This window comes from Symphalangus syndactylus, chromosome 8 (assembly GCF_028878055.3).
Source record: "Symphalangus syndactylus isolate Jambi chromosome 8, NHGRI_mSymSyn1-v2.1_pri, whole genome shotgun sequence".
NCBI classification, from domain to species: domain Eukaryota; kingdom Metazoa; phylum Chordata; class Mammalia; order Primates; family Hylobatidae; genus Symphalangus; species Symphalangus syndactylus.
Window position 1 is genome coordinate 145,629,853 of NC_072430.2, and position 24,899 is coordinate 145,654,751.

Sequence of the window (24,899 nt, forward strand, 5' to 3'; positions counted from 1 at the left end):
AATCCCAGCTACTCGGGAGGCTGAGGCAGGAGAATCGCTTGAACCCAAAAGGCGGAGGTCGTGGTGAACCGAGGTCGCGCCATTGCGCTCCAGCCTGGGCAACAAGAGCGAAACTCTGTCTCCAAGAAAAAAAAAGTACCACAACCTGCGGGGCTTAGACAGCAGAACTTTCTTTTCTCACAGTCTTGGGGCTGAAGTCCAAGGTGAGGGTGAGGCAGGGCTGGTGGCTCAGAGGCCTCTCTTTTGGCTTTTGCAGACGTGCCTTCTCCCTGTGTCCTCACACCCCCGGGGTCTCTTCCTCCTATAAGGACAGGAGTTGTCATGGATTAAGGCCCACCCTAATAGCCATCACGTGTCTTTAACGACCTAATCTCCAAATACAGTTTCATTCTGAGGACTGTGGGGTGGGGCTTTAATATACAAATTTTGGAGAAACTTAGTTCAGCCCATATCAAGGTGGAAGCCATCCACGTATCCACCTACAGATGACTAGATAAGCAAAATGTGGTATTTACATCCAATGGATTTATTCAGCCTTAAAAAGGCAGGAAATTGGCCAGGCGTGGTGGCTCACACCTGTAATCCCAGCATTTTGGGAGGCCGAGGCGGGCGGATCACAAGCTCAGGAGATAGAGACTATCCTGGCTAACACGGTGAAACCCTGTCTCTACTAAAAATAGAAGAATTGGCCTGGCGTGATGGCGGGCACCTGTGGTCCCAGCTGCTGGGGAGAGTGGCGTGAACCCGGGAGGCGGAGCTTGCAGTGAGCCGAGATCGCACCACTGCACTCCAGCCTGGGCAACAGAGCCAGACTCCGTCTCAAAAAAAAAAAAAAAAAGAGAAAAGGCAGGAAATTCTTTTTTTTTTTTTTTTTTTTTTTTTCTTTTGAGACGGAGTCTCACTCTGTCGCCCAGGCTGGAAATTCTGACACAGGCTGCAACGGGGATGAGCCTTGTGGACAGTATGCTACGTGAAATCAGCCAGTCACAAAAGGACATATGTGATTCCACTTATATGAGGTCCCCAGAGATTCAAATTCATAGAGAGAAAAGGTAGACTGGTGGGTGCCAGGGGCTGGGGAGGGGGAAGGGGAGTTAGTGCTTAATGGGTGTAGGGATTCAGTGGAGATGGATGGTGGTCATGGCCACACAAGAATGTCAGTGTCCTTAGTACCAATGACCTGGACACTTAAATGTGGTTAAGATGGTTTTTTGTTTGGTTGGTTGGTTTTTTGTTTTTGTTTTTTTTGAGATAGAGTCTCACTCTCACCCAGGCTGGAGTGCAGTGGCGCAATCTTGGCTCACTGCAACCTCTGCCTCCCAGGTTCACACCACTCTCCTGCCTCAGCCTCCCGAGTAGCTGGGACTACAGGTGCACATCACCATGCCCAGCTAATTTTTGTGCTTTTAGTAGAGACGGGTTTCGCCATGTTGGTCAGGCAGGTCTTGAACTCCTGACCTCAGGTGATCCGCCCACCTCGGCCTCCAAAAGTGCGGAGATTATAAGTGTGAGCCACCACACCCAGCCTAAGATGGTTTTTTAAAATGTAGACAGCCCTTATTTTCTCAGAATCCTCCACACGCCCACGCCCCCCACTCTGTGTGTGAGGCTTAAGGCATCCTCGCAGCTGCCTGCGCAGCCACAGGCCCACCCCTCCCTCCCAGCCCCACCAGGCCCTCAGACCACATCTCCTGCTACCAGAAGCTCCCCACCCTTCATTCCAAGACTGGCACCTCCCAAGACACAATCGTTTTAAACTTTCATATAAAGGTAGAATATATTCTATCCTCTGAGAAAATCATGCCTTTTATCAATATTAATTGTGCCTAGAAAATTGTCTATCCATAATCATGCTTTGTGTCTTGAAATCCATTTGGCCTAGTATTGTTAAAGTTTTGTCAATTTTGTGTGTTCTGTTTTGTGTCAAAGGGATTAATGTATGCCTGATGTATTATTTCCCATATTTAGAAAGTGAGTCTTTCAATCCTGGAATATGGTATTTTCCTCCATTTATTTAGGTCTACTTTAATTTCTCTTTTTTTCTTTCTTTTTTTTCTTTTTTTTTTGAGACAGTTTCGCTCTTGTTACCCAGCTGGAGTGATCTTGGCTCACTGCAACATCCACCTCCCAGGTTCAAGTGATCTCTGGCCTCAGCCTCCCGAGTAGCTGGAATTACAGGCGTGTGCCACCACGCCTGGCTAATTTTTGTATTTTTAGTAGAGACGGGGTTTCACCATGTTGGCCAGGCTGGCCTCGAACTCCTGACTTCAAGTGATCTGCCCACCTCGGCCTCCCAAAGTGCTGGGATTACAGGCATGAGCCACCGCACCTGGCCTTTAATTTTTTTTTTTTTTTTTTTTTGCTGCTTTCATGAGATCTTTTGCATCTTTTAGTAGATATGTTCCAAATAGCATTACTTGGAAAATTTCACTGCCTGTGTGTCATAGGTATATAGAAATTATTTATTTCCTTTTTTTTTTTTTTTATTAAGACGGAGTCTCGCTCTTTTGCCCAGGCTGGAGTGCAGTGGCGTGATCTCAGCTCACTGCAAGCTCCATCTCCTGGGTTCACGCCATTCTCCCGCCTCAGCCTCCCGAGTAGCTGGGACTACAGGTGCCGGCCACCACGCCCAGCTAATTTTGTTTTTGTATTTTTAGTAGATATGGGGTTTCACCGTGTTAGCCAGGATGGTCTCGATCTCCTGACCTCGTGATCCGCCTGCCTCGGCCACCCAAATTGCTGGTATTACAGGCGTGAGCCACCAAACCCAGCCACAATAAGATATTTTAAAAGAGAGAGACAGAATGCCCACATTCACATAACTTTTACTGCAGTATTTTGTTATAATTATTCTATTTTATGATTAGTTATTGTTCATCTCTTTACCTAATTCATAAATTAACCTTCACCATAGGAATGTATATCATAGGTATGTACATATTACAGGTATGTATAGGGAAAGACAGTATATATAGGTTTGTTACTCCGCACAGTTTCAGGTATCCACTGGGGTCTTGGAATATATCCCCTGCAGTTAAGGGGACTCCGTTGTCCTTACTCCTCGGGTGTGGTCTGCGAGTCTCTGCTGGATGACCAGGGTGTTCCAGCTGGAGCTCAGATTCCCCAGCACTGCGTATCCTCTGGAATCTTTGTCAGCCATTGGCCTCCAGCAGCTGCCTGTGTGTGTGAATAGCTTGGTGCTCCAAGGGCCTGGGGGACTTTCTCACAGACCCGGTGGCTGCGTCTCTTCTTCCCAAGCTCCAGCCCCCTTAGCAGCACCTAATTCGGAGGCTCATTCGCTTCACCCACCAAGGTCTCTGCTTGGGCTCTATTGCCCTCCCTGTGGTTTGGGAAATGCCCCAGGAAGAAGTGAAGTGAAGGGAAGGGAAGGGAAGGCTCACTTCGCACGCTCCTCTTCTCTGGAGGGCCTGAGCCCAGCAACCATTGCTGTCTCATGACAGAAAATCAGGGGCTTCAGAAACTTTCTCCAGCTTTGATGATTCTGTATGGCAGGAAGGGAAGTCTGACAGTGACTTGCACCTGAAGTCCTTAAATACCCCTTTAGGAGTTTGGGACTTACCCTGCAGGGAGGAGCACCATAGCAGGGGTCTCAGAAGGCCATACCCAGCCCCTCTCCAGGCCTCCGTTCCCCACCCAGGCCAATGCAGGGCTGTCCTGGAACCTGGAAGTGCTCCTGGAGTCCTCCTAGCCCTGGCTGGGACCAGAGAGGGGATCGGGAAGGAACCGGCCCTGAGCGTCCAAGTGCCTGGCTCCCCATTGCGTCCTGGCTGGGATGCTGGCATCCCTTCCCTGGGCCGGCCACTGCCACTTAGCCAGGCTCCTGCCTCTGTCCCTGTTGGCTCCCAGCAGACTTCGTCCTCGTTTGGGAGGAGGACCTGAAGCTAGACCGGCAGCAGGACAGTGCCTCCCGGGATAGAACACACACGCACAGGACCTGGCGGGAGACTTTTCTGGATAATCTTCGTGCGGCTGGGCTGCATGTAGACCAGGTACGTGGAGGCGGTCATGGGCAGGGCCCTAGGCCCTGCATCCACTCAGTGACCCATGACCTTGCCGCATGAGGCCTGAGGCCGTGGTGTCCAGGGTCCCAGAGCAGATCAGGCCCCAAAGTCCTGCTGGAACCCCCAGCCACCATGAGCTCCTCCCTGTGGCTAGGGAGCTGCTGTCCAGAGGTGGGGGTAAACATTTATCCCTCCTGGCACACTCAGCTCTCTCATGGAAGCCGGAGCCCTCAGGGTCACCTGAAAACTCTGACACTACCTTTGCCATTCACCTGTCCCACCTCCAACATTAAAGCTTTTGTGTAGGCGTGTCATTTGTGTTTATGACTCTCAGTGTGCTTATAGAATTAACAGCTTAAAAAGTCCTTGCACATGTTTGCTTTCGGTGATAACGGTAGGTACCACTTAGAATCATTTAAGCAACAGGTCCAGGGAGCGTGAGAAACAGGAACTAGGTGTGAGGATGCTGAGTGTGTGGGCACAGGCGGGCGCAGGCAGGGCTTGGGGCAGCTGGGGATTGGGGTGCAGAGCCCAGCTCTCACCCTGCTGTGTCCCCCACTCATTGCCAGGTCTGTCCACGCGGCTCCTTCCTTCTCCGCCCTCCTCTGACCACCTTCCTGGGTCCCCAGGAGCAGGCTGTGCTGTCACCTGTCCTCTTCCTCTCCACAGAGTAATCGATCCTGAGTTTTATGTTCATCACACTCAGGGTTTCTTTACCATTTTAGCGCCAATTTTACATCATCAAGCAATATAGCCTGGCTTTGTCTGTTTGAGATTGGCAGAGCTGAATCACGTGCGGGGTCATTCCCGCGGTGAGGCCCGCCCATGTGGCCGGTGACCGCTGCCCCGGGGCCCACCCTTGCCTCGCCGCAGGCAGCTCTCGTATGAATGCCGGTCTTTGCTTATGGATGCCGTGAGAATGGGCATTTGACTTGTTCCCAGTCTGGGACGATTATGAAAATCAGCTACTGTAAATTCATTCATGTGTGTGTGTGTGTGTCCCTGTGCCTGTGTGCAGGAACTTCTGGGAGTAGGGGTGCCGGGCCGAGGCATGTGCATATGGCCACACCACTCCCCACGTGGTGGCCCCGTTTCCACCATCAGCAGTGGCCTGAGGCCCCTTGCTCTGTATCTTCTCAACACTTGATACTGCAGACTTCTAACGTTTTACCAACCAGTTGGGATATAGCGGTGGCTCACCGTGGTTTGTGTGCTTGTTTGTTTGTTTTTGAGAGAGAGTCTCGCTGTGTTGCCCAGGCTGGAGTGCAATGGTGAGATCTCGGCTCACTGCAACCTCCACCTCCCGGGTTCCAGAGATTCTTTTGCCTCAGCTTCTTGAGTACCTGAGATTACGGGCACCCACCACCACGCCCAGCTAATTTTTGTATTTTTAGTACAGACAGGGTTTCACCGTATTGGCCAGGCTGGTCTCAAACTCCTGACCTCAGGTGATCCACCCACCTGGGCCTCCCAAAGTGCTGGGATTACAGGCGTGAGCCACCTCCTTGGCCTCAACCAGGTTTTAATTTGCAGTTTCCCTGCTTCTTAAAGAAGTTGAGATTTTTTTTTAACTTTTACTTTAGGTTCAGGGGCACACGTGCAGGTTTGTTATATTGGTAAACTCGTGTCACAGGGGTTTGTTGTACAGATGATTTCATCACCCAGGTGCTAAGCTTAGTACACAATAGTTATTTTTTCTGCTCCTCCCCCTCCTCCCTCAAGTAAGCCCCGGTGTCTCTTGTTCCCTTTGTGTCCCTGACTTCTCATCGTTTGGCTCCCGCTTATAAGTGAGAATATACGGTATTTGGTTTTCTGTTCCTGGGTTAGTTTGCTAAGGATGATGGCCTCCAGCTCCATCCACATTCCTGCAAAGGACATGATCTTGTTCTTTTTTATGGCTGCGTCGTATTCCATGGTGCATATGTACCACATTTTCTTTATCCAGTCCACCACTGATGGGCATTGAGGCTGATTCCATGTCTTTGCTATTGCGAATAGTGCTGCAGGTTGAGCATTTTTCACGTTTATGGTCCATTTATGTTTCCAATACTGTGAATTGCCTTTTTGTGTCTTTTGCCCTTTTTTCTATTGGGTCACTTGCCTTTTTCTTTTTTTTTCTTGAGACAGGATCTTTTTTTTTTTTTTTTTTGAGATGGAGTCTTGCTCTGTCTCCCAGGCTGGAGTGCAATGGCGTGATCTCAGCTCACTGCAACCTCTGCCTCCAGGGTTCAAGCAATTCTCCTGCCTCAGCCACCCGAGTACCTGGGACTACAGGCACCTGCCACCACGCCTGGCTAATTTTTGTATTTTTAGTAGAGATGGGGTTTCACCATGTTGGCCAGGCTGGTCTCAAACTCCTGACCTTGTGATCCACCCGCCTCAGCCTCCCAAAGTGCTGGGATTACAGGCGTGAGCCACAGTGCCCGGCCTAATGAGACAGTCTTGTTCTGTTGCCCTGGCTGGAGTGCAGTGGTGCAGTCATGGCTCTCTGCAACTTCAGTCTCCTGAGGCTCAAGCCATCTTCCCAGCTCAGCCTCCTGAGTAGCTGGGACTACAGGCCCACACCACCATGCCTGGCTAATTTTTTGTATTTTTTATAGAGATGAGGTCTCACTTTGTTGCCCTGGCTGGTCTGGAACTCCTGGGCTCAAGCAATCTGCCTGCCTTAGCCTCCCAAGTCACCTGCCCCCCGCCTTTTTTTTTAGACAGGGTCTGACTCTGTCATCCAGGCTGGAGTACAGTGGTGCGATCTTGGCTCACTACAACTTCTGTCTCCTGGGTTCAAGTGATTCTCCTGCCTCAGCCTCCTGAGTAGCTGGGATTACAGGTGTGTACCACCACACCGAGCTAATTTTTGTATTTTTAGTAGAGATGGGGTTACCCTATGTTGGCCAGGCTGGTCATGAACTCCTGACCTCAAGGGATCTGCCTGTCTCAGCCTCACCTGCCTTTTTCTTATTAAGGCTTAGGAGCTTGTTGTCCTGGCCACTTAGCCATTGCTGGGGTGGTGTGTGACAGACATCTTTCCCCAGTCCTGGCTGGTTCTCCTGGTCATGATGGTGTCCTGGTTGGTTTTAACCTGCTGTGGACTTAGTCCTGCGTCCGATTCCCCTCCACCTTGCGTGCCTTTCTTCCCTCGTCCGCCTTCTCATTCCCACGTTTCCTACTCCTTGTCCAGAACACACCGGAGCAGCCACATCCCCCCAACCCCAGGCTTCCCCTCCCCCACTCTCCCTGGCTTCCTTCCAGGCCTTCTCAGGTGCTGGCACATGGAGCCCACAGAGCTAACAGCCCCCAACTCCTGAGTTTGGATCTGCTTCAGTGTCTGGGAGGCGGAGGTGAAAGACACCTGCTTTTATTATGGACAGAGCTGATTGGTGGTGTGGTCCCATGAGTTTTCTTTTTTTCTTTTTTTTTGAGATGGAGTCTCGCTCTGTCGCCCAGGCTGGAGTGCAGTGGCGCAATCTCGGCTCACTGCAAGCTCCGCCTCCTGGGTTCACGCCATTCTCCTGCCTCAGCCTCTGCAAGTAGCTGGGACTACAGGTGCCCGCCACCACGCCTGGCTAATTTTTTGTATTTTTAGTAGAGACGGGGTTTCACCGTGGTCTTGATCTCCTGACCTTGTGATCCACCCGCCTCGGCCTCCCAAAGTGCTGGGATTACAGGCGTGTGCCACCACACCCGGCTAATTTTTTTTATTTTTTAGTAGAGACGGGGCGTCACCGTGTTAGCCAGGATGGTCTCGATCTCCTGACCTCGTGATCCACCTGCCTCAGCCTCCCAAAGTGCTGGGATTACAGGTGTGTGCCACCACAGCCGGCTAATTTTTTGTCTTTTTTAGTAGAGATGGGGCTTCACCGTGTTAGCCAGGATGGTCTCGATCTCCTGACCTCGTGATCCGCCTGCCTCGGCCTCCCAAAGTGCTGGGATTACAGGCGTGAGCCACCATGCCCGGCCTGTCCCGTGAGTTTTCAAGGTCATCATCCAGACTCGAGCAGGTTTGCCCTTTAGTTGAGGGCAGGGGGGACCACTGCAGGGGATGCCAGTGGCCCCAGCACGTTGCCCACAGTGTGCCTGGTCTTTGGTCTGCAGGACAGTTCTCAGCTCTCAGCGCCATCACAGCCAGCTGGGGCCAGGGTCTGCGCTTGACTCTGTTCCACTTTGCCCAAGGTGGGGCCGGGGCTGTGGCACTTAGGGAACCCCAGATGGCTGTGAGGGCTGAGGGCCGCTGGGCTAAAGGGGGTGGTGCTGAAAAGCAGTTATGCACTCAGAGGAGGCACTTGTGCACTGGACTGAAGATCCCTGTCTGAACCCACCCCGGCTCCAGGAGCGCCTGTCACATGTTGGCACACACGTGCACACGTGAACATAGTAGTGCCCCCCTTATGTACACACACACACGGAAACATGTCCGTGCACAACAAGCATGTACAACTAGATACTGATCAAAGGTGAGGCGACCGTTCGATGTTGAAAACCAAAAGCTGGAGGCACTGCCCCTCAAGCCGGGAGGTGGGCGTGTGTCAGCGTGGTCTGGCCAGCAGGGCAAGGCTCTCCCTAGCCTTAGGGGAGGCTGCAGGTGACGCCGGCCCCAACCGCGTGCTGTCTGCAGCAAATCTGTTGCTGGGGCCGACTCCCAAACGGGGCTGTTGAGGCCTGGTTGGCTTTCAGAGGCGTGTCCATGGGAGCAGGTGTCATGTATCAAATAGGAGATTCAAAGTCAGCTGTTACCACGGATACAGAAATGCCAGTCTTTTCCTAAGAGTGCGAATGGACACACACATGTGCATATGTGCACACATGTCCCCACACATGCACCCTCAGGCTCTCACGGAGCCCTGGGTGCCTGCAGCAGGACGTCCAGGACGGGAACACCACAGTGCACTACGCCCTCCTCAGCGCCTCGTGGGCTGTGCTGTGCTACTACGCCGAAGACCTGCGCCTGAAGCTGCCCTTGCAGGTACGCGGGAGGCATGGGGACAGGGTGGGCCGGAGGTCCTGGTCCCCACACACTGCATTCAGCTGCCAACGCCCACAGCCTCAGGAGGGCTCCCTGCTCGGAGGCCTCAGGGGCTCCTCCTACCCACCCCGACACCAGGCCCCAAGAAACCTCACTGGGCAAACAGGGCAGATGGTGGCATCCCCACAGTGGGCTCCCGGGAGGTGGGGTTGGGTGAACAGTGTGTGTGCACTGAGCTGACCCCTCCAGGCCCAGACCCCTGCCAGGCCACCTGCTGAGGGCCCTGCCTGTGGACGTGGGGTGAAGGCTGGCTCCAGGTGACCTCAGGAAGACGGGCCTGGACGTGGGTCTGCCACCCACTGCACTAGCTGGCCTGACCCTCACTGCATGCGGGTGGCAGAGACACGCTACTCACCGGTTCCCACCCCTTTTCCACTTGAGGGGCTCTGGGCTACAAATTGACAAGCTGAGCAGCCTCAGAGCCTGAGGCCCTGAGAGGGGAAGGGGCTCGCCTGGACCCTCGCAGGGTCTACCGCGCTCCTTCCCTCTGCTGGAGCCCCTTCGCCCATTGCCCAATCTGCAAACTTGCACAACCTCCACTCCCACCTGGGCATTTGCCCGCCTCCCGGGAGTGGGAGGAGCCACTGACGTTTCCTTCCAGGAGTTACCCAACCAGGCCTCCAACTGGTCAGCCGGCCTGCTGGCGTGGCTGGGCGTCCCCAACGTCCTGCTGGAGGTTGTGCCAGACGTGCCCCCCGAGTACTACTCCTGCCGGTTCAGAGTGAACAAGCTGCCACGGTAAGGCAGGGGCCCTGCCAGACGGAGGAAAGAGCAGGAGTGAATGGGAGTCGGTGAATGAGTGAGCGGAACTTGGTGCTTCCCCAGGACTCTCCACACCTGGAGTTTTCGGCAGGGAATCTGAGGCCAGGTGGGCACGCTTATCGCGTGTCTGCATTTCCAAATGCCGCTGCGTCAGCCAGGCTAGGGCAGTTGTGCTGCAGGACAGATACCCGCTCAAGGCCCAGTGGCTGGACACGCAAGGTCCAGTTCCTGCTCAGGCACACGTGTGGTGAGGCGGTCTCTCAGGGCCTGGCCATGGAGGCTCTGTCTCTTCATAGCCTCCCCAACTGCTGAGGTAGAATACAGGGACGTGTTTGGCCCATGCTGGCTCCCTCCTGGAAACGACACGTGTGTCGTCCACACACATTACTACTGGACAAAGCCAGTTGCACTATGGCACCAGGCCTACAGACTGGGGAGTCCAGAAGTGGCAGGGACCACTGTCGGGGAACCAGTGCTGAAGGCGGCCTTTCTGCCACACGGGATGCCTCCTTTTGGGGCTGGTGGGAAATTCAACCTCACTCCATGTTGCCCTACCCATGGCTTCCCGAGATTCTGGTTTCCCAGGGAGGGCCCCTACCTAGTCACTGTCCGCACTGCCCACGAGCACCCTCGGCCCCCTGCCGGAGCTTCAGGGCAGCACACGGGATAGGGCTTCCCGGCCAGCCTGGCCCTCTCTGCACCGCCCTGCCCTGTGCCCAGCCACAGTTTGCTTCCCCCCACCCTGTGTGTGGTGAGGGGTTCTGGGAATCTGGGGGCCTACTGTGGCCTCCTGTTCCTGGGGATGCGAAAAGGCAAAATCGGGAGCCACTGACCCGCCGGCGAGCCAGCTGCTTCTCCTGGGGCGAGGGCTGTGTCCGCAGGCCTGTGCTCCTGCATGTGCACCAGCACCCGGGCCCCAAACCTTCTGCACCGTTCACATGCCCACAGCTTCCTCCAAACCTTCTGCACTGTTCACATGTCTACAGCTTCCTCAGGAGTGACAACCAGGACACCTTCTTCACAAGCACCAAGAGGCACCAAATTGTGAGTGGGGGTTCCCTGCTGTGGACCCCAAACCCTGACCTGGCTCTGAGGATCCTGCTAGCCCCCAGCCTCCATGGATGCAGAAAGGCCCACTTGAGATCAGAGGGCCGAGGCGTGGAGCCTGGGGGCTTTGGAAACTTTAGAGGCTGACCTCACCTCACTACACAGGGCAGGCCATGGCCTGGGACTGGGGAAGGGGGCGGGGAAGGGCCCAGTTCCCCTCTGGGACCCCAGGGCTCAAAATAGATACTGGATTTATGGACATGTGGGACAGCCGAGACTAGCCCCAGGCAGGGTGGGTCCTGCTGGCTGGGAGCAGACCTGCCCTGCAGCGTCATCGGAGGATGGGCAGTACCAGGTGAGGCAGGCCCGAGGCACCCCAGCAGGAGGCCTGCTCCTGAGGCCTGTGGGCAGGGAAGGGCCAGGCCAGGCCTACCCAAGAGAGGCCCTGCTGACCACCACGGGGCACACAGTCATGTGGGCTGCCCAGGTAGGGGGCAGGGCACACCCTGGACACAGCTGACTCCCAGGCTGCAGTGTTCACCGTCACCCAGGGTGCGGGTCCAGAGTGGACTGCGCACGGCCAGGCGGGGGCCCACCTTCAGGTGCAGACTCAACCCCCACATGCCGTGTAGCTCTTGTCAAGGACTCCGAGTCTGCAGAGTGGCAGAATGAGCGCTACCCTGGAGCAGGGGCGTCCTGCATGTGAGGCGGTGACACAGAGTCCCACGCCTTTCCATCAGATCGCTATTGTCACCAGAAGGCTGAGGGAGGCCGTCCGTGGCCTTGGCCTGAAGACAGGCTAGCTAGGACTTCCCTGTTCTGCTATCACGTGACAAGTGACCTGCGCCATCCTCCACATCCCCTGCAGCTGTTTGAGATCCTGGCCAAGACCCCGTACGGCCACGAGAAGAAAAACCTGCGTGGGATCCACCAGCTGCTGGCAGAGGGTGTCCTCAGTGCTGCCTTCCCCCTGCATGAAGTGAGCTTGGGGGCTGGGGGCTCCAGCCTGGTATGGGGGACGAGTCCCCTTGGGTCCTCTTGGCCCCCAGGGAGGCGGGTGTGGGGCAGGCATAGTCAGCCGGCATGGCCACCCAGGAGTTAGAACACTAAACGCACACACATGCAGCGATGTGACCAGGCCATCCCGTGGCCTGTCCAGGGCCTCAGGTCCGGCTGTGTGGGGACTGCAGCCCACACTGCAGTGCCTAACATGGGAACAGGCCGGTCCCTGGGCTCTAGATGCTATGGCTCCGTCTCTCTGGGTAGCTTCTCTTGCTGGGAAAGACAGTGAGGTCTCCTATCCCCCTCCAGAAGCTGGGTAAACTGAGGCAATGCCAAAGCGGGCACTGACCAGGGCAGCTGCCGCTGCACCTGTTCCTGTCAGCCTTACCATCATCCCTGAGAAAACAGCCACTGTGGGGAGCAGGAGGCCATTTATCTCCCCACCCTCCCAAGCCTTCCCCCTTGGCCGAGCAGGGGAGGGGACTTGCAGGCAGCCAGGGCATCCGGGGCCTGGTCAGGCCTGAGCCCACTGCTGCGTGGCCAGGGGTCCAGTCCTGCCCCAATGCCGTCATGAGGGTTAAATGAAAAAGTGGGTGTGGAAATGCCAGGTGTCCCACCTCACTGTGGCAGCTCCTCCCGCCAGCCAGGGCCCAGGACGCACAGCACAGGACACCAGCCTGGGGGCTTTCCAACCCAGAGAAGGTGCTGGGCCCTGGACCACGGCCACTGGCTTCTCCCAGGGTGGCCTCTCCAGGCCCTTCCCCGCCCTGAACCCTTGAAGCCCAGGAGTCAGAGGGGCCTCACCACACATGTCCCCTCTTCAGAGAAGTCCTCCCGGACCACCCTGTACCCACCCCTCCACATTACTCTCTTTTTTCTTCATGGAGCAATCCCAAACTCCCAGGCCTGTCTGCCCATGTCCCACACTGAAGCCCCCGCACCTACAACAGTGCCCAGTGGGGTCAGCAGGGGGAGCATCCCACCCACAGGCTGCTCACCCCCAGGGCCCCTTCAAGATGCCCCCAGAGGGCCCGCAGGCTCCATGCCTCAACCAGCGCCAAGTCCTTTTCCAGTACTGGGCGCGCTGGGGCAAGTGGAACAAGTACCAGCCCCTGGACCACGTGCGCAGGTACTTCGGGGAGAAGGTGGCCCTCTACTTCGCCTGGCTCGGTGAGTCTCCTCCGCTGCCCCCCCAGGCCCCCTGGGCTCCCCCAGCTTGGTCTCAGATTGTAACAATTTGCCAGTCCGTGCCCCTGGAGGGCGGTGTGCGTGAGGGCTTGGACGGTGGGCGCAGCTCTTGGCCTGGCCTCGCTGACTCCTGCCGGGCTGCCCTCCTGGCTCCCCTCAAGCCCAGTCACTCTAACTGGGCGCCATGACGATGCTGGGCCCTGGCCTCCTAATGCCCCAGTTACAGTGCTGAGAGCCGCTTCTGCTGGTGGGGGTCTCTCCTGACTCCCTCCCCGACTGTCACTGGCCCATGAGGCCCTGGGGCCACCCCAGGAACTTCCATCCTAGGGAGGTTGCCCCGCCTGGGTCCAGGCCAAGCCTCTCATCTCCTCCAAGCAGGCCAGCACTTTCCAGATGCCCATCTTCCCCAGGCAACCCCAGAGCCATTCCTCCTGGGTCCTGGCTGCCTTCACCCCACTCAGCTCTTGGCACCCTCCCTTCTCCATCCTGGGTCAGCCCAACCTCTTCATTCTGTGCCCCAGAACTTCCAAAGCCCTTTCTCATCCCCACACACAGCCCCAGAGTGGACCCAGACAATGGAGCCAGCCAGGGCAGCGGGCGGGGCCAGCAGGCATGGAAGGGCAGCCGGGGCACAGCATTGGGGCAGAGGCACAGCTCCTGTGTGCCAGGACTCACCTGGCCATCTCAGGGCCTGGAGCAGCAACCCTGGGACAGCATAGCCAGGCTGGGGGTCTCTGGGGGCAAGCAAGGCCAGGGCTGCATCTGGACTCCAGGCAGACTTGCATTTCACAGCAGTCCCTCTGGCCAGCAGAGAGTCAGGCAGGAGACAAGACACCAGGCCTGGACTGAGTCAGGCAGGAGATGGGACACCAGGCCCGGGACTGGACTAGCCCTATGGGAGGCAGTGGGGTACATGCTGAGGGCCTGGGGTAACTGAGGGGTTGCGGCTGTGGTCAGATGAGGCAGGGGCCAGGGTGGGGGTTGGGTGGTGGGGAGGGAGGCACCCGGAATGACTTGTGGTTTCCCTGGGGCTGGAACACGGGTGGGCCCACACCTCTGTGGTGGGCAGGACGTAGAGGGACTTCTCTGTCCGTCCCGGGCAGGTTAGTTGGAGTGAGCTGGCTGAGGAGAAGGCGTCCAGAGGTGGAGAGCCTGGTGGGCTGGAGCGTCAGCAGCACTGGCGTTGGGGTCAATGTGGTAGGGGTGTCCAGAGTCTAGGGCAGAGGCCCAGGAGGGTGGGGCTGTGCCAGAGCTGCCAGGGAGAGCTGTGCACCTCTTGGCCTCCTCACATAGGGCCCCAGCCCCCAAGCTGGGCTGAGGGTGGTCCCTAGGGGACAAGCATGGCTGTGCAGACCCCCACCTGGGGCCCCCAAGCCTGGGTTCCTAATGGTAGACCCCTGCCATCCTCTCTACAGGGTTTTACACAGGCTGGCTCCTGCCAGCGGCACTGGTGGGCACACTGGTATTCCTGGTGGGCTGCTTCCTGGTGTTCTCAGACATACCCACGTGAGTGTTCCCTCTCTGCAGCTCTGGGGCCTAGTGCTGGGCCTCCAGATGGGTGTGGGGCGGGGGGACCCCTAGGTGCTAGGCCCTGTGCAGACAGCTGGTGCTTGAGGTGATTGAGGTGTGAGGTGAGCACATGCCTGTCTTTAGGAGTGTCACAGAGGGCCTTGTGGACATGGCTGAAAGGCTGGCAGGTGGACCGGAGTGCTCCCAGGCTGACAGGTGGACCGGAGTGCTCCCAGGCTGACAGGTGGACAGGAGTGGCTCCCGGACTGACAGGTGGACAGGAGTCTCCCACGCTGACAGGTGGACAGGAGTGCTCCCAGGCTGACACAGAAGGACAGGAGTGCTCCCAGGCTGACAGGTGGACAGGAGTGCTCCCAGGCTGACACAGATGGACAGGAGTGCTGCCAGGCTGACAGGTGGACAAGAGTGCTCCCAAACTGACAGGTGGTCAGGAGTCTCCCACGCTGACAGGTGGACAGGAGTGCTCCCAAACTGACAAGTGGTCAGGAGTCTCCCAGGCTGACAGGTGGACAGGAGTGCTCCTGGGCTGACAGGTGGTCAGGAGTGCTCCCAGGCTGACAGGTAGACGGGGTGCTCCCAGGCTGAGAGGTAGTCAAGAGTGCTCCCAGGCTGACACAGGTGGAGAGGAGTTCTCCCAGGCCAACAGGTGGTCAGGAGTGCTCCCAGGCTGATAGGTGGACAGGAGTGCTCCCAGGTTGACACAGGTAATCAGGAGTGCTCCCAGGCTGACACAGGTGGGCAGGTGTGCTCCTGGGCTGACACAGGTGGATAGGAGTGCTCCCAAACTGACAGGTGGACAGGAGTGCTCCCAGGCTGACAGGTAGATAGGACTGCTCTCAGGCTGAAACAGGTAGACAGGTGTGCTCTCAGGCTGACACAGGTGAATAAGAGTGCTCCAAGGCTGACACAGGTGGACAGGAGTGCTCCCAGTCTGACAGGTGGACAGGAGTGCTCCCAGGCTGACACAGATGGACAGGAGTGCTCCCAGTCTGACAGGTGGACAGGAGTGCTCCCAGGCTGGCACAGATGGACAGGAGTGCTCCCAGGCTGACAGGTGGACAGGAATGCTCCCAGGCTGACACAGATGGACAGGAGTGCTCCCAGGCTGACAGGTGGACAGGAGTGCTCCCAGGCTGACACAGGTGGACAGGAGTGTTCCAAGGCTGACAGATGGGCAGGAGTGCTCCCATGCTAATTTTATTGGCACTAACTCTTGTTTATTATAATAATGTAAGCTTTCTTATAATATTAATAAATGACTGGGTTTGTGTTTTAGTTTATCATGGAACTGAAATTCAGAAACTTAGACATCATCATGGCATATATTTTAAAACAACTATTTTTTTAAGAAATGCTGGGCCTGGTAAAGGCAGTGGTGGGGAGAGAGAGGACAAGGGAGGCGCCTGGCTGGGAGAAGCAAGCAGCCCCCCTCCCCCATTAGCTCCTACCCCTCCGCTCCATGCCTTGCAGGCAGGAACTGTGTGGCAGCAAGGACAGCTTCGAGATGTGCCCACTTTGCCTCGACTGCCCTTTCTGGCTGCTCTCCAGCGCCTGTGCCCTGGCCCAGGTATGAGAAGAGGTGGGTGGGGTAAGGGATTTGGGAGTCGGGGATGAGAAGGGCAGCTCCCCTCGTCCTGGTCCTGACTCTACCTGCACCAGCCCCTGTCCTGCTTGTCACCACCTAAAGGCGGAACGCGCCGTGAGCTCCTTAACCTTTGTTCTCTCGCCTGAAACTGGGGTTACGCCCGGCACACACCTCCCAGCACTTGGCAGAGTGGCCCATGTTAGTGCTTCCCACTTGAGGACACCCCACGCCAGGACTCTAGCTCTGGCACTCTGGGGGCACCTGGCCCTTGGCTCCAAGGCAGACAAACCCTGGAGACCCCAGGGCACAGGCAGAACCAAAGGTTTGGACTTCTGAGCAGAATTCCCAGCTTACAAGACCTGGGCAGGAGGCTCCTGCAGTCTCTGAGCCCCACTGTCCCCCCGCCTGCCTGGCATGCTTCGTAGGTCTGTCCACCTTCCCAGGGGCCTCAGGGCCTTGCTTGTACCCCACATGCACTGGACCCAGTGCCCTTGGCACTACTGATGGGCCAGATGCTGTTTGACCTCACTCCTGGGAATCCACCTGGATGTTTCCTAGGACCACAAATGGGGACTTAAAACAGCAGAAGCTTATTCTCACAGACCCGGGGCCGGAGTTCAGAATCAAGCTGTTGGCAGGCTTGGCTACTTCTGGGGACTCAGCCCCAGGCCCCTCTCCTGGTTTCTGGTGCTGCTGGCAGTCCTTGGTCCTCCCTGGCTTGTGGCCGCCTCATTCCAATCTCTGCTTCCATCTCCACCTGGCCTTCCCCTCTGTGTCTGCGTGCTGGTTCCTTTTTTCCCCTCTTGTAAGGGCTTGTCCAGAGTACTCTCATCTGGAGATCCTTCACCTTACATCTACAAAGGCCCTTATTCAAATAAGATTACATTCTGAGGTTCCCAATGAACATATCTTTTGGGGGCCAGAATTCAACTCACTATAGTTCATCCTCTGGTTCCCAAAACTTCATGTCCATCCCATGTGCAAAATACATTCACCTCATCCCAGCATCCTCCAAAGTCTCAACCCCGTACAGCATTAACTCTAGGTCCAAAACCTCATGAAAGTATCAGCTCAGAAAGTCCCAAATCGCATCCTCAAAGTCAGGTGTGGGTAAGACCTGGGTGTGAGCCATCCTGAGGCAAAATTCCTCTCCCTCTGTGGGTCTGTGCTTCCAAAACACAGTCGGGGGGCCGGGCGCAGTGGCTCACACCTGTAATCCCAGCACTTTGGGAGGCCGAGGTGGGCAGATCACGAGGTCAGAAGATTGAGACCATCCTGGCTAACACGGTGAAACCCTGTCTCTACTAAAACTACAAAAATTTATCCAGGCGTGGTGGCGGGTGCCTGTAGTCCCAGCTACTTGGGAGGCTGAGGCAGGAGAATGGCGTGAACCCGGGAGGCGGAGCTTGCAGTGAGCTGAGATTGCGCCACTGCACTCCAGCCTGGGCAACAGAGCGAGACTCCGTCTCAAACAAACAAAAAATACACAGTGAGGGGATGTGTGTGGGATGCACACTCCCATTCCAGGAGGAAAGAACAAGGGGCCTCCAGTCCCAAGCAAGTCTGGACGTCCCCCATCCCTGCCGCAGGCCGGTCGGCTGTTCGACCACGGCGGCACCGTCTTCTTCAGCTTGTTCATCGCACTGTGGGCCGTGCTGCTCCTGGAGTACTGGAAGCGGAAGAGCGCCACGCTGGCCTACCGCTGGGACTGCTCCGACTACCAGGACATTGAGGTGAGCCACCCCCGCTGGACCATGGTCATACCCGGCGAGGGCCACCACTGAGCACCGGCTCCCTTCCAGGAGAGGCCTCGGCCCCAGTTTGCCGCCTCAGCCCCCATGACAGCCCCGAACCCCATCACGGGTGAGGACGAGCCCTACTTCCCTGAGAGGAGCCGCGCACGCCGCATGCTGGCCGGCTCCGTGGTGATCCTGGTGATGGTACGTGGTCCCCCTGCCCTCCACTCACGCTTCCATCCTCCTGCACCATGTGGGGTGGTTTTGTCCCCCATCCCACCTTGGTGCCGCGGCCAGATGCCTCCTCTGGGCACAGGACCCTCACTCCCCACAGAGAGGCCCCCATGTGCCCGGGCTCGGCTGTGGGGTCCTGGCTGAGAGCAGGTGTGAGTCATGCAGAGGGCCTGGGAGGGTCTCCCCGTGGGTGTGGGCATGGGGCATTTTTCAAGCAAAGGGGTTGGTTTCAAGGAAAAGAGAGGCAGGCACCCCAGCAGGGCCATTCACTGCACCCTGTCTTGCCTTCCAGCCAAAGGGTCTTCCTAATAGGACCCCTCGCACCCCTGCCAAGATGTCAGGAATCCCCAGTTCCTGGGATGGGATGGCTCTCTAACACTCACAGTGGCTGCCTTGACACGCAGATGTGTCCCAGCCTCTAACTCTAACCCCACCCCACCTCTGCCTGAGCAACTCATCAGGAAGGACATAGGCTGGGAGCACAGCCGGGGCTGGAGGCAGGGGCTTCCTAGAGGAGGTAGTGCTGGGGCCAGCAGTGGACTAGAAGAGCTGTCGGAGGCCATGGCCTGAGGGTGCTGGGGTGCCCGAGACACCGTGAAGGGGCTCACGGGCCTCCCTGCCCCTGCAGGTGGCCGTGGTGGTCATGTGCCTCGTGTCGATCATCCTGTACCGCGCCATCATGGCCGTCGTGGCGTCCAGGTCGGGCAACGCCCTCCTCGCAGCCTGGGTGAGCCTCTGCCGCCTGCCTCGGGGGGCCCTGAGCAGCCCCTCATCCAGCTCTGACTGCCTGTCTCCTGTCAGGCCTCTCGCATCGCCAGCCTCACAGGGTCTGTGGTGAACCTCGTCTTCATCCTCATCCTCTCCAAGATCTATGTGTCCCTGGCCCACGTCCTGACACGATGGGGTGAGTAGGCTGAGGCCGGCCAGGCACTGACCCGGGGCCCACCCTGCCACAACATGACTTTCTCATGCACTGACACACGGCCCTCATTTCTGTTTCTTTCTTCTTTTGAAACGGGATCTCACTCTGTTGCCCAGGCTGGAGTGCACTGGCACGATCATGGCTCACTGTAGCCTTGACCTCCCAGGCTCAAGGGATCCTCCTGCCTCAGCCTCCTGAGTACCTGGGACCACTGTGCCCAGCTGAATTTTTTTTTTTTTTTTGATAGAGACAGGGGTCTCACTGTGTGGCTCAGGCTGGCCTCGAGCTCCTGGCCTCAAGTGATCCTCCTGCCTAGGCCTCTCAAAGTGCTGGGATTACAGGCGTGAGCCACAGCACCTGGTTTTCTTTCTCTTTCTTATTTTTTGTTTTTGGCACCCCAGGTGGGACACAAACAATCCCTGGGTTAGGAAGCGGCGCCCCCCCGTTTCTAAATGTGGTACAGATGGGAGTTGTCTCAGCCTCCCCAGAGGCCCCCTTGAAAGAGCAGTGAGCAGGGCCTTCCTCATGGGGGCGCTCGAGCACCCACGGAGTTCTCGCCCCTCCACAGGGCCCCTCCAGGCTGCGAGGTCCCCAGGTGGGAGAGGTCCCTCTGGGATAGGGCCGCTGAGCCTGTTGGGTGGCATGGGGGATCGGCCGCTGGGCTAGGCAGCCGCCTCTCAGTTCTTCCCTCCTCCTTCCTCTCCCATCGGTCTTCTCTTTCTCTGTCTCATTTCCTGAGGACACTTACGACCAACCTATTCATTCCATAAGCTGCTGCTTCTCACCAGCCCTGCTCTAGCCCTGGGGGTGAATAGTCTTGAACAAAAGCTGGCAGCCCCGCCCTGGAGCCCAGGTTCTAGGAGAGGGGACAGAACTGGCTGCCTGCACAGCTACAGAGAATGGGAGAGGGCTTAAGTGCCGAGGAGGAAGTGCCTCCCGGTGGGTGGCCAGGGGAAGGTGGGTGTCAGGGAAAGACCTTCGCAGGTGGCAGGTGTCTCAGGGAGAGGTTCCTGGTGTTGGACGGCCAAGGCAGGGCCCTGAGGGGAGCTGCCCAGCTGTTTCTGCAACTGTGGGGTTGCTGTGGGGTGTTGAGCCTCCCTTTCCCTCCTGTAACCTTTAGCCTTTTATGCTCCCGCCTCCGGCACCTGCACCATAGCCCAGTCTGCTGCACAGCCTTGGCGCCGAGCCTCTACTCTGTTTCTCTGACCCATCCCCTGACTCGCCTGTGTGCACCACATTCATTATTAGTGTTGGGATATAGGGTATTACCAATTTTCCCAACTCCTCTTAATCAACATGTTTTTGGATGACTTTGGAAATGTCACACTTTGTCTCCTTCTTTAAAATATCTGGATGATATGGCCTTTTCCTCACCTGTGTGTGGCAAGGTGGTCCTAGGAGAGGGGCCCCTAGTTGGATGCTGGTGACCCCCCCAGGGACTGAGCCCAGGCTCTCCATGCCACAGAAATGCACCGCACCCAGACCAAGTTCGAGGACGCCTTCACCCTCAAGGTGTTCATCTTCCAGTTCGTCAACTTCTACTCCTCACCCATCTACATTGCCTTCTTCAAGGGCAGGTTGGTGGGCACCTCTCCCTCTGGCCACAGCTCGCCCCGGCTTAGTTCTGTTCATGTTCCCTGTGCCTGGGCACCAGGCATCATCCAGCCGTGCTCAGGCAGGGTGGAGGACGGAACAGGAGACCCAGGCAGGGGACGGGGGCCCATGCCTCCCGGCACCTCTGAGCAAACGGGCTGCCCACCTCTTGGTCCCCACCCAGCTCGGGGGTTCACAGGAGGCCCAGCTTGCAGCCTGGACTCTACGCCACAGTTCGTGCTTCCTCCAGGGCAGGTGCAGCAGCTCCACTCAGGCCTCCAGAGCCCAGGGAAGTGGGAGGAGACAGGAAGGATCCCATCCAGGCTCATAACCTTGACTTTCTCTAGGTTTGTGGGATACCCAGGCAACTACCACACCTTATTTGGAGTCCGCAACGAGGAGGTGAGTGTGCCGGAGGCCCAGGGCTGGTGGATGAGCTGTGCGCTTCCTCTCACTTCCATTCGAGCTTTGATTTGCAGCAATTCCTCCCGCCACCGGCTACCTCATCGCCCAGCCAGGGCCAGCTGTGCATTTGGCCACTCAGGGCTCCCAGGCTCTCTTCACCACTTATTCTGACCCCCAATGTGCCCCATTCAAAACCACACCCGAAACACTCCAGGCCTGGCACAGTGGCTCACGCCTGTCATCTCAGCACTTAGGGAGGCAGAGGGAGGAGGGTCGCTTGAGCCCAAGAGTACGAGACCAGCTTGGGCAACATAGTGAGTCCTCATCTCCACAAAAGTAAAAACAAGCAAACCAAAAACCCTGCCCCACCCCAGCTGTCCCAGCCCATATTACTCTTTCCCCATTTTAACCCAATTCACACCTGAGACAAGTGTGAGCCATGACGGTGGGCGCAGAACCTCTGGCACACAGGCCCGCAGAGGCTGGCCTCCTCACAGGCTTGGCGTGCTGCCACCATGGCCGTCAGGGATCTCCCTGTGGCCAGCTGTCCTCTCCCCATCAGCACGGTGGGCTCTGCCTGTGACTGTGTTATCTCTAAGAGTCTTAGTGGCTCCGTACCTCGAAGAGCCAGGTGTGAACCTGGTTTTTTCAGAAAGCAAATGGAAGTTCACCTGGTGGAGGATGAAGCATTGTTGTCATGGGGGTCCCTGCAAAGCAGACCCCAAGACAGAGATTCTGGTGCAAGTAATTGATGTGTGCATCACCCCGGAAGTAGTCTCCACTGTGCCACAGCCCCTCCAAGACACTGTAGAGAAGCCCTCAAAACTGTCCCCGACACACAGCCCCTCCTGGGTGAGGGCCAGGCATGTCCCAGCAGCTGGGGTCGCAGGCAGCAGGGTGGGTGCATCTGGAGCCATCCACAGGTGGCCTCTGAGCTGGGCTGGGACCTAAGTGGACCCCTGCTGAGTGACCCCTGGCCTGAAAGACCTCTTCTTCTGGAAGAGGAGGAGGAGGAGAGAAACTTGGCACGGGGCCTGGGCCATGAGCCAGCCCAACTGCAAAGTGGCTGCCCCCGAAAGGAGGTCTCCATTTCATGTGAGAGGGGACAGGGAAGGCTGGGGATGGAGTGGGGAGTGTGGCTGCCAGTGCCACAATGGACCAGCCCGAGGGCTCTCAATTATAAGTGGGAAAAGTTCCCAACTCAAACTGGCTTAAACAAAAAAGGGAGTTTTCGGCTAGGCTTGGTGGCTCTTGCCTGTAATCCCAGCACTTTGGGAGGCCAAGGCAGGTGGATCATGAGGTCAGGAGTTCGAGAATAGCCTGGCCAATATGGTGAAATCCCGTCTGTACTAAAAATACAAAAATTAGCCAGGTGTGATGGCACGCACCTGTAGACCCAGCTGCTCGGGAGGCTGAGGCAGAAGAATCACTTGAACCCGGGAGGCGAAGGTTGCAGGGAGTTTTCTTGGCTCCTGTGCTGAAAATGCTCAGGGCTATGCAGGGTTAGGTATGAATGTTCAGGGTGTTAAAAATGCTGCACTGCTATTCCCAGCGTTGCCTGTGTTCTCAGAAAGATCATCCCCATCTGGAGGGAAGGTGCCCTGCAGTGCAGCCGACACTCTCAGACTCAGCACCCCTTGCAAGGCACGTGTTCCCAGGAACTCCACCTCTCACTGGCTCAAACTGGGTCACCGATTGGTGGGGCCTGCCTTGTGGGTCTGTCCTGAAGCCAGAGGCTACAGTCAGCCCCACGTAACCCCTTGTGGGTCTCCAAAGGAAAACTGGGGTGCCATTAGGTACATATAGCAGTGCCCCCTGCAGCTGTTCCAATGCACAGTCTTCCAGCTGGACCTGGGGGCTCCTGTGAGGTCAGGAGGGGCTGTTATGGTGGAAGCATCTCTGCAACCCTCAAGGTGCCCAAGGCATGTCAGAAGGGAGGTAGGGGCTGGGATGAGGGCCAGCTTTGAGACAAGAAGGGATGGGTGGGCGAGTGGCTGGTCCCCGTCTCCCAGCTAACCTGAGCCCTGCTGCCGTAGTGTGCAGCTGGAGGCTGCCTCATCGAGCTGGCACAGGAGCTCCTGGTCATCATGGTGGGCAAGCAGGTCATCAACAACATGCAGGAGGTCCTCATCCCGTGAGTCCCCCGCTCCTCCCTGGGTGGCATCCAAGGACCAAGGGACCCCAGAGCACCTGGCAGTAGCAGCCTCCAGCCCAGCCCTAGCTGGGAGAAGAGGTGAAGGGAAGGCACCTTGCCTGGGGAGGGGGATGGGGAGTGTGCCTGGCCGTCTGCCCCGGGCTCTGGGCTGCCTGCCCTGCAGCTGCCCTGTGGCTGGCTGAGGTCTTCTGGGCTATGGTTGTGGAAGACGCTACCCCTGGGACCAGCTTTGGCTGGGGAGGGGATCTAGGCTCCTGGGCCCAAGGCTGGGGTGATGGCTCTGTCCGTTCAGAGATGCTGCGGCTGGGCCAGAGTATTCCTTGGCATCCCCAGCCCCCAACGCAGCACAAGAGGGAGGAGGAAAAGGAGGCCCTAGGCCCCAGGGTTGATCCTCAGACACCCCTGCCAGGGACACCCTGACCACAAGGCTCCCATCTCCCTAGTGCCACCTCTACTGGCAGGCACTGTGGCCCCCATCAAGGCAACTGGGTCCCCCTCCCAAGCCAGAGTCCTTCAAAGAGGCTGCCCAGGGCCTCTCTTCCCACTCAAGGCCAGACTGACCTGAGCGCCCTCCCAGCGCCCCCCTGAACACCTGATCTGCCCCCAGAAGGCAGCTCCCAAATCAGCACTGACTTTTATGGGGCACCACAAATAGCAGTTGGGAGATGGTGGCCATGCCTCTTGGGACTATTGGTGCTGTGAAGCCACAAGACCATAAGGTGCAGGGTGGAGCTCTGTGCCTGGCAGGAGCAGGGCATGGATGAGTGACAGTGTGATAAGGCAACATGCACACATGCCCCTGTGTAGGACGAACCCAACACGTGGGCCTCCACATCTGCTTTTCCTGGGGCACAACAGTCGTCCTCGTCCACTCCCTCCCAACCTTGGCAGAGCTCTTGGCACTGCTTTGCAATTCCGGGAGGGGACCATTACCCCTAAAGCCTTAAGGAACAATGTAGGGGGCTGCCCTCCCACATCTGACCAACAGACACAGACGCTTTCACTGAGTCCAATCTGCAAAGGTGTTGGCTCTCACTGTGTCCACCCCTCGGCCCCAGACCCCATCCCTCCCTGCTGCCCTTTAATTGCAAAGCAACAGGCTTGTCCCGGCCACATCTCCTCCCGGACTATAGCAGCCACTGAGACCCACGTTGGATCAAAGGCCATTTTCCTGTATTTCCGTCCCCAGGAAGCTAAAGGGCTGGTGGCAGAAGTTCCGGCTTTGCTCCAAGAAGAGGAAGGCGGGAGCTTCTGCAGGGGCTAGCCAGGGGCCCTGGGAGGCCGACTATGAGCTTGTGCCCTGTGAGGGTCTGTTCGACGAGTACCTGGAAATGGGTAGGAGCCCGTTAGCAGCTGCGGCAGTGGCTGGCGCCGTGGGCAGGGATGGGCAGCCACTCTGCTCGGGCCTCCCAGCCTGACATTCCTCTGTCTGCATCTGCCCTGAAATGTGCTGTGGGAGTGGGGTGGGGACAGAGGGTCGGGCCCGTGGGGAATCCAGAAAGGAGTTCTTTTCCCCTGAGAGTGCCCAGGAGGGTTGGCTGAGGATGGAGGGGCACCGGCACGGGGAGGAGGCCCCCGGGGCTGTTGCAGAGCTCCCCTGGGGTCCCTGGACCTAGAAAGCATGGGCCAGAGCAAGGAAAGAATTAGGAGAGCAGGACCTGGGGCTCACAGAAGTCCTCCAAGGGTGAAGCCACAGGC

General features: G+C 57.3%; 1 protein-coding gene across 2 annotated transcripts in view; it reads left to right on the forward strand.

Annotated features, from left to right (window-relative positions):
* ANO7 (anoctamin 7) overlaps positions 1–24,899 on the forward strand; it is a 36,335-nt gene that overhangs the window by 3,604 nt on the left and 7,832 nt on the right. The window contains exons 4-19 of one of the 2 annotated variants that reach the window (XM_063645344.1): positions 3,868–4,010; positions 8,875–8,982; positions 9,644–9,780; positions 10,791–10,848; positions 11,720–11,830; positions 12,858–13,023; positions 14,457–14,547; positions 16,042–16,138; positions 17,746–17,889; positions 17,959–18,096; positions 18,755–18,853; positions 18,928–19,030; positions 20,514–20,625; positions 20,989–21,043; positions 23,083–23,180; positions 24,391–24,536. In XM_063645344.1, coding sequence (XP_063501414.1) covers positions 3,868–4,010; positions 8,875–8,982; positions 9,644–9,780; positions 10,791–10,848; positions 11,720–11,830; positions 12,858–13,023; positions 14,457–14,547; positions 16,042–16,138; positions 17,746–17,889; positions 17,959–18,096; positions 18,755–18,853; positions 18,928–19,030; positions 20,514–20,625; positions 20,989–21,043; positions 23,083–23,180; positions 24,391–24,536 — 1,806 coding nt within the window. Of the gene's footprint in view, positions 1–3,867; positions 4,332–8,874; positions 8,983–9,643; positions 9,781–10,790; positions 10,849–11,719; positions 11,831–12,857; positions 13,024–14,456; positions 14,548–16,041; positions 16,139–17,745; positions 17,890–17,958; positions 18,097–18,754; positions 18,854–18,927; positions 19,031–20,513; positions 20,626–20,988; positions 21,044–23,082; positions 23,181–24,390; positions 24,537–24,899 lie in introns of those variants that run through there. The other variant, XM_055291242.2, reaches the window with a different exon arrangement.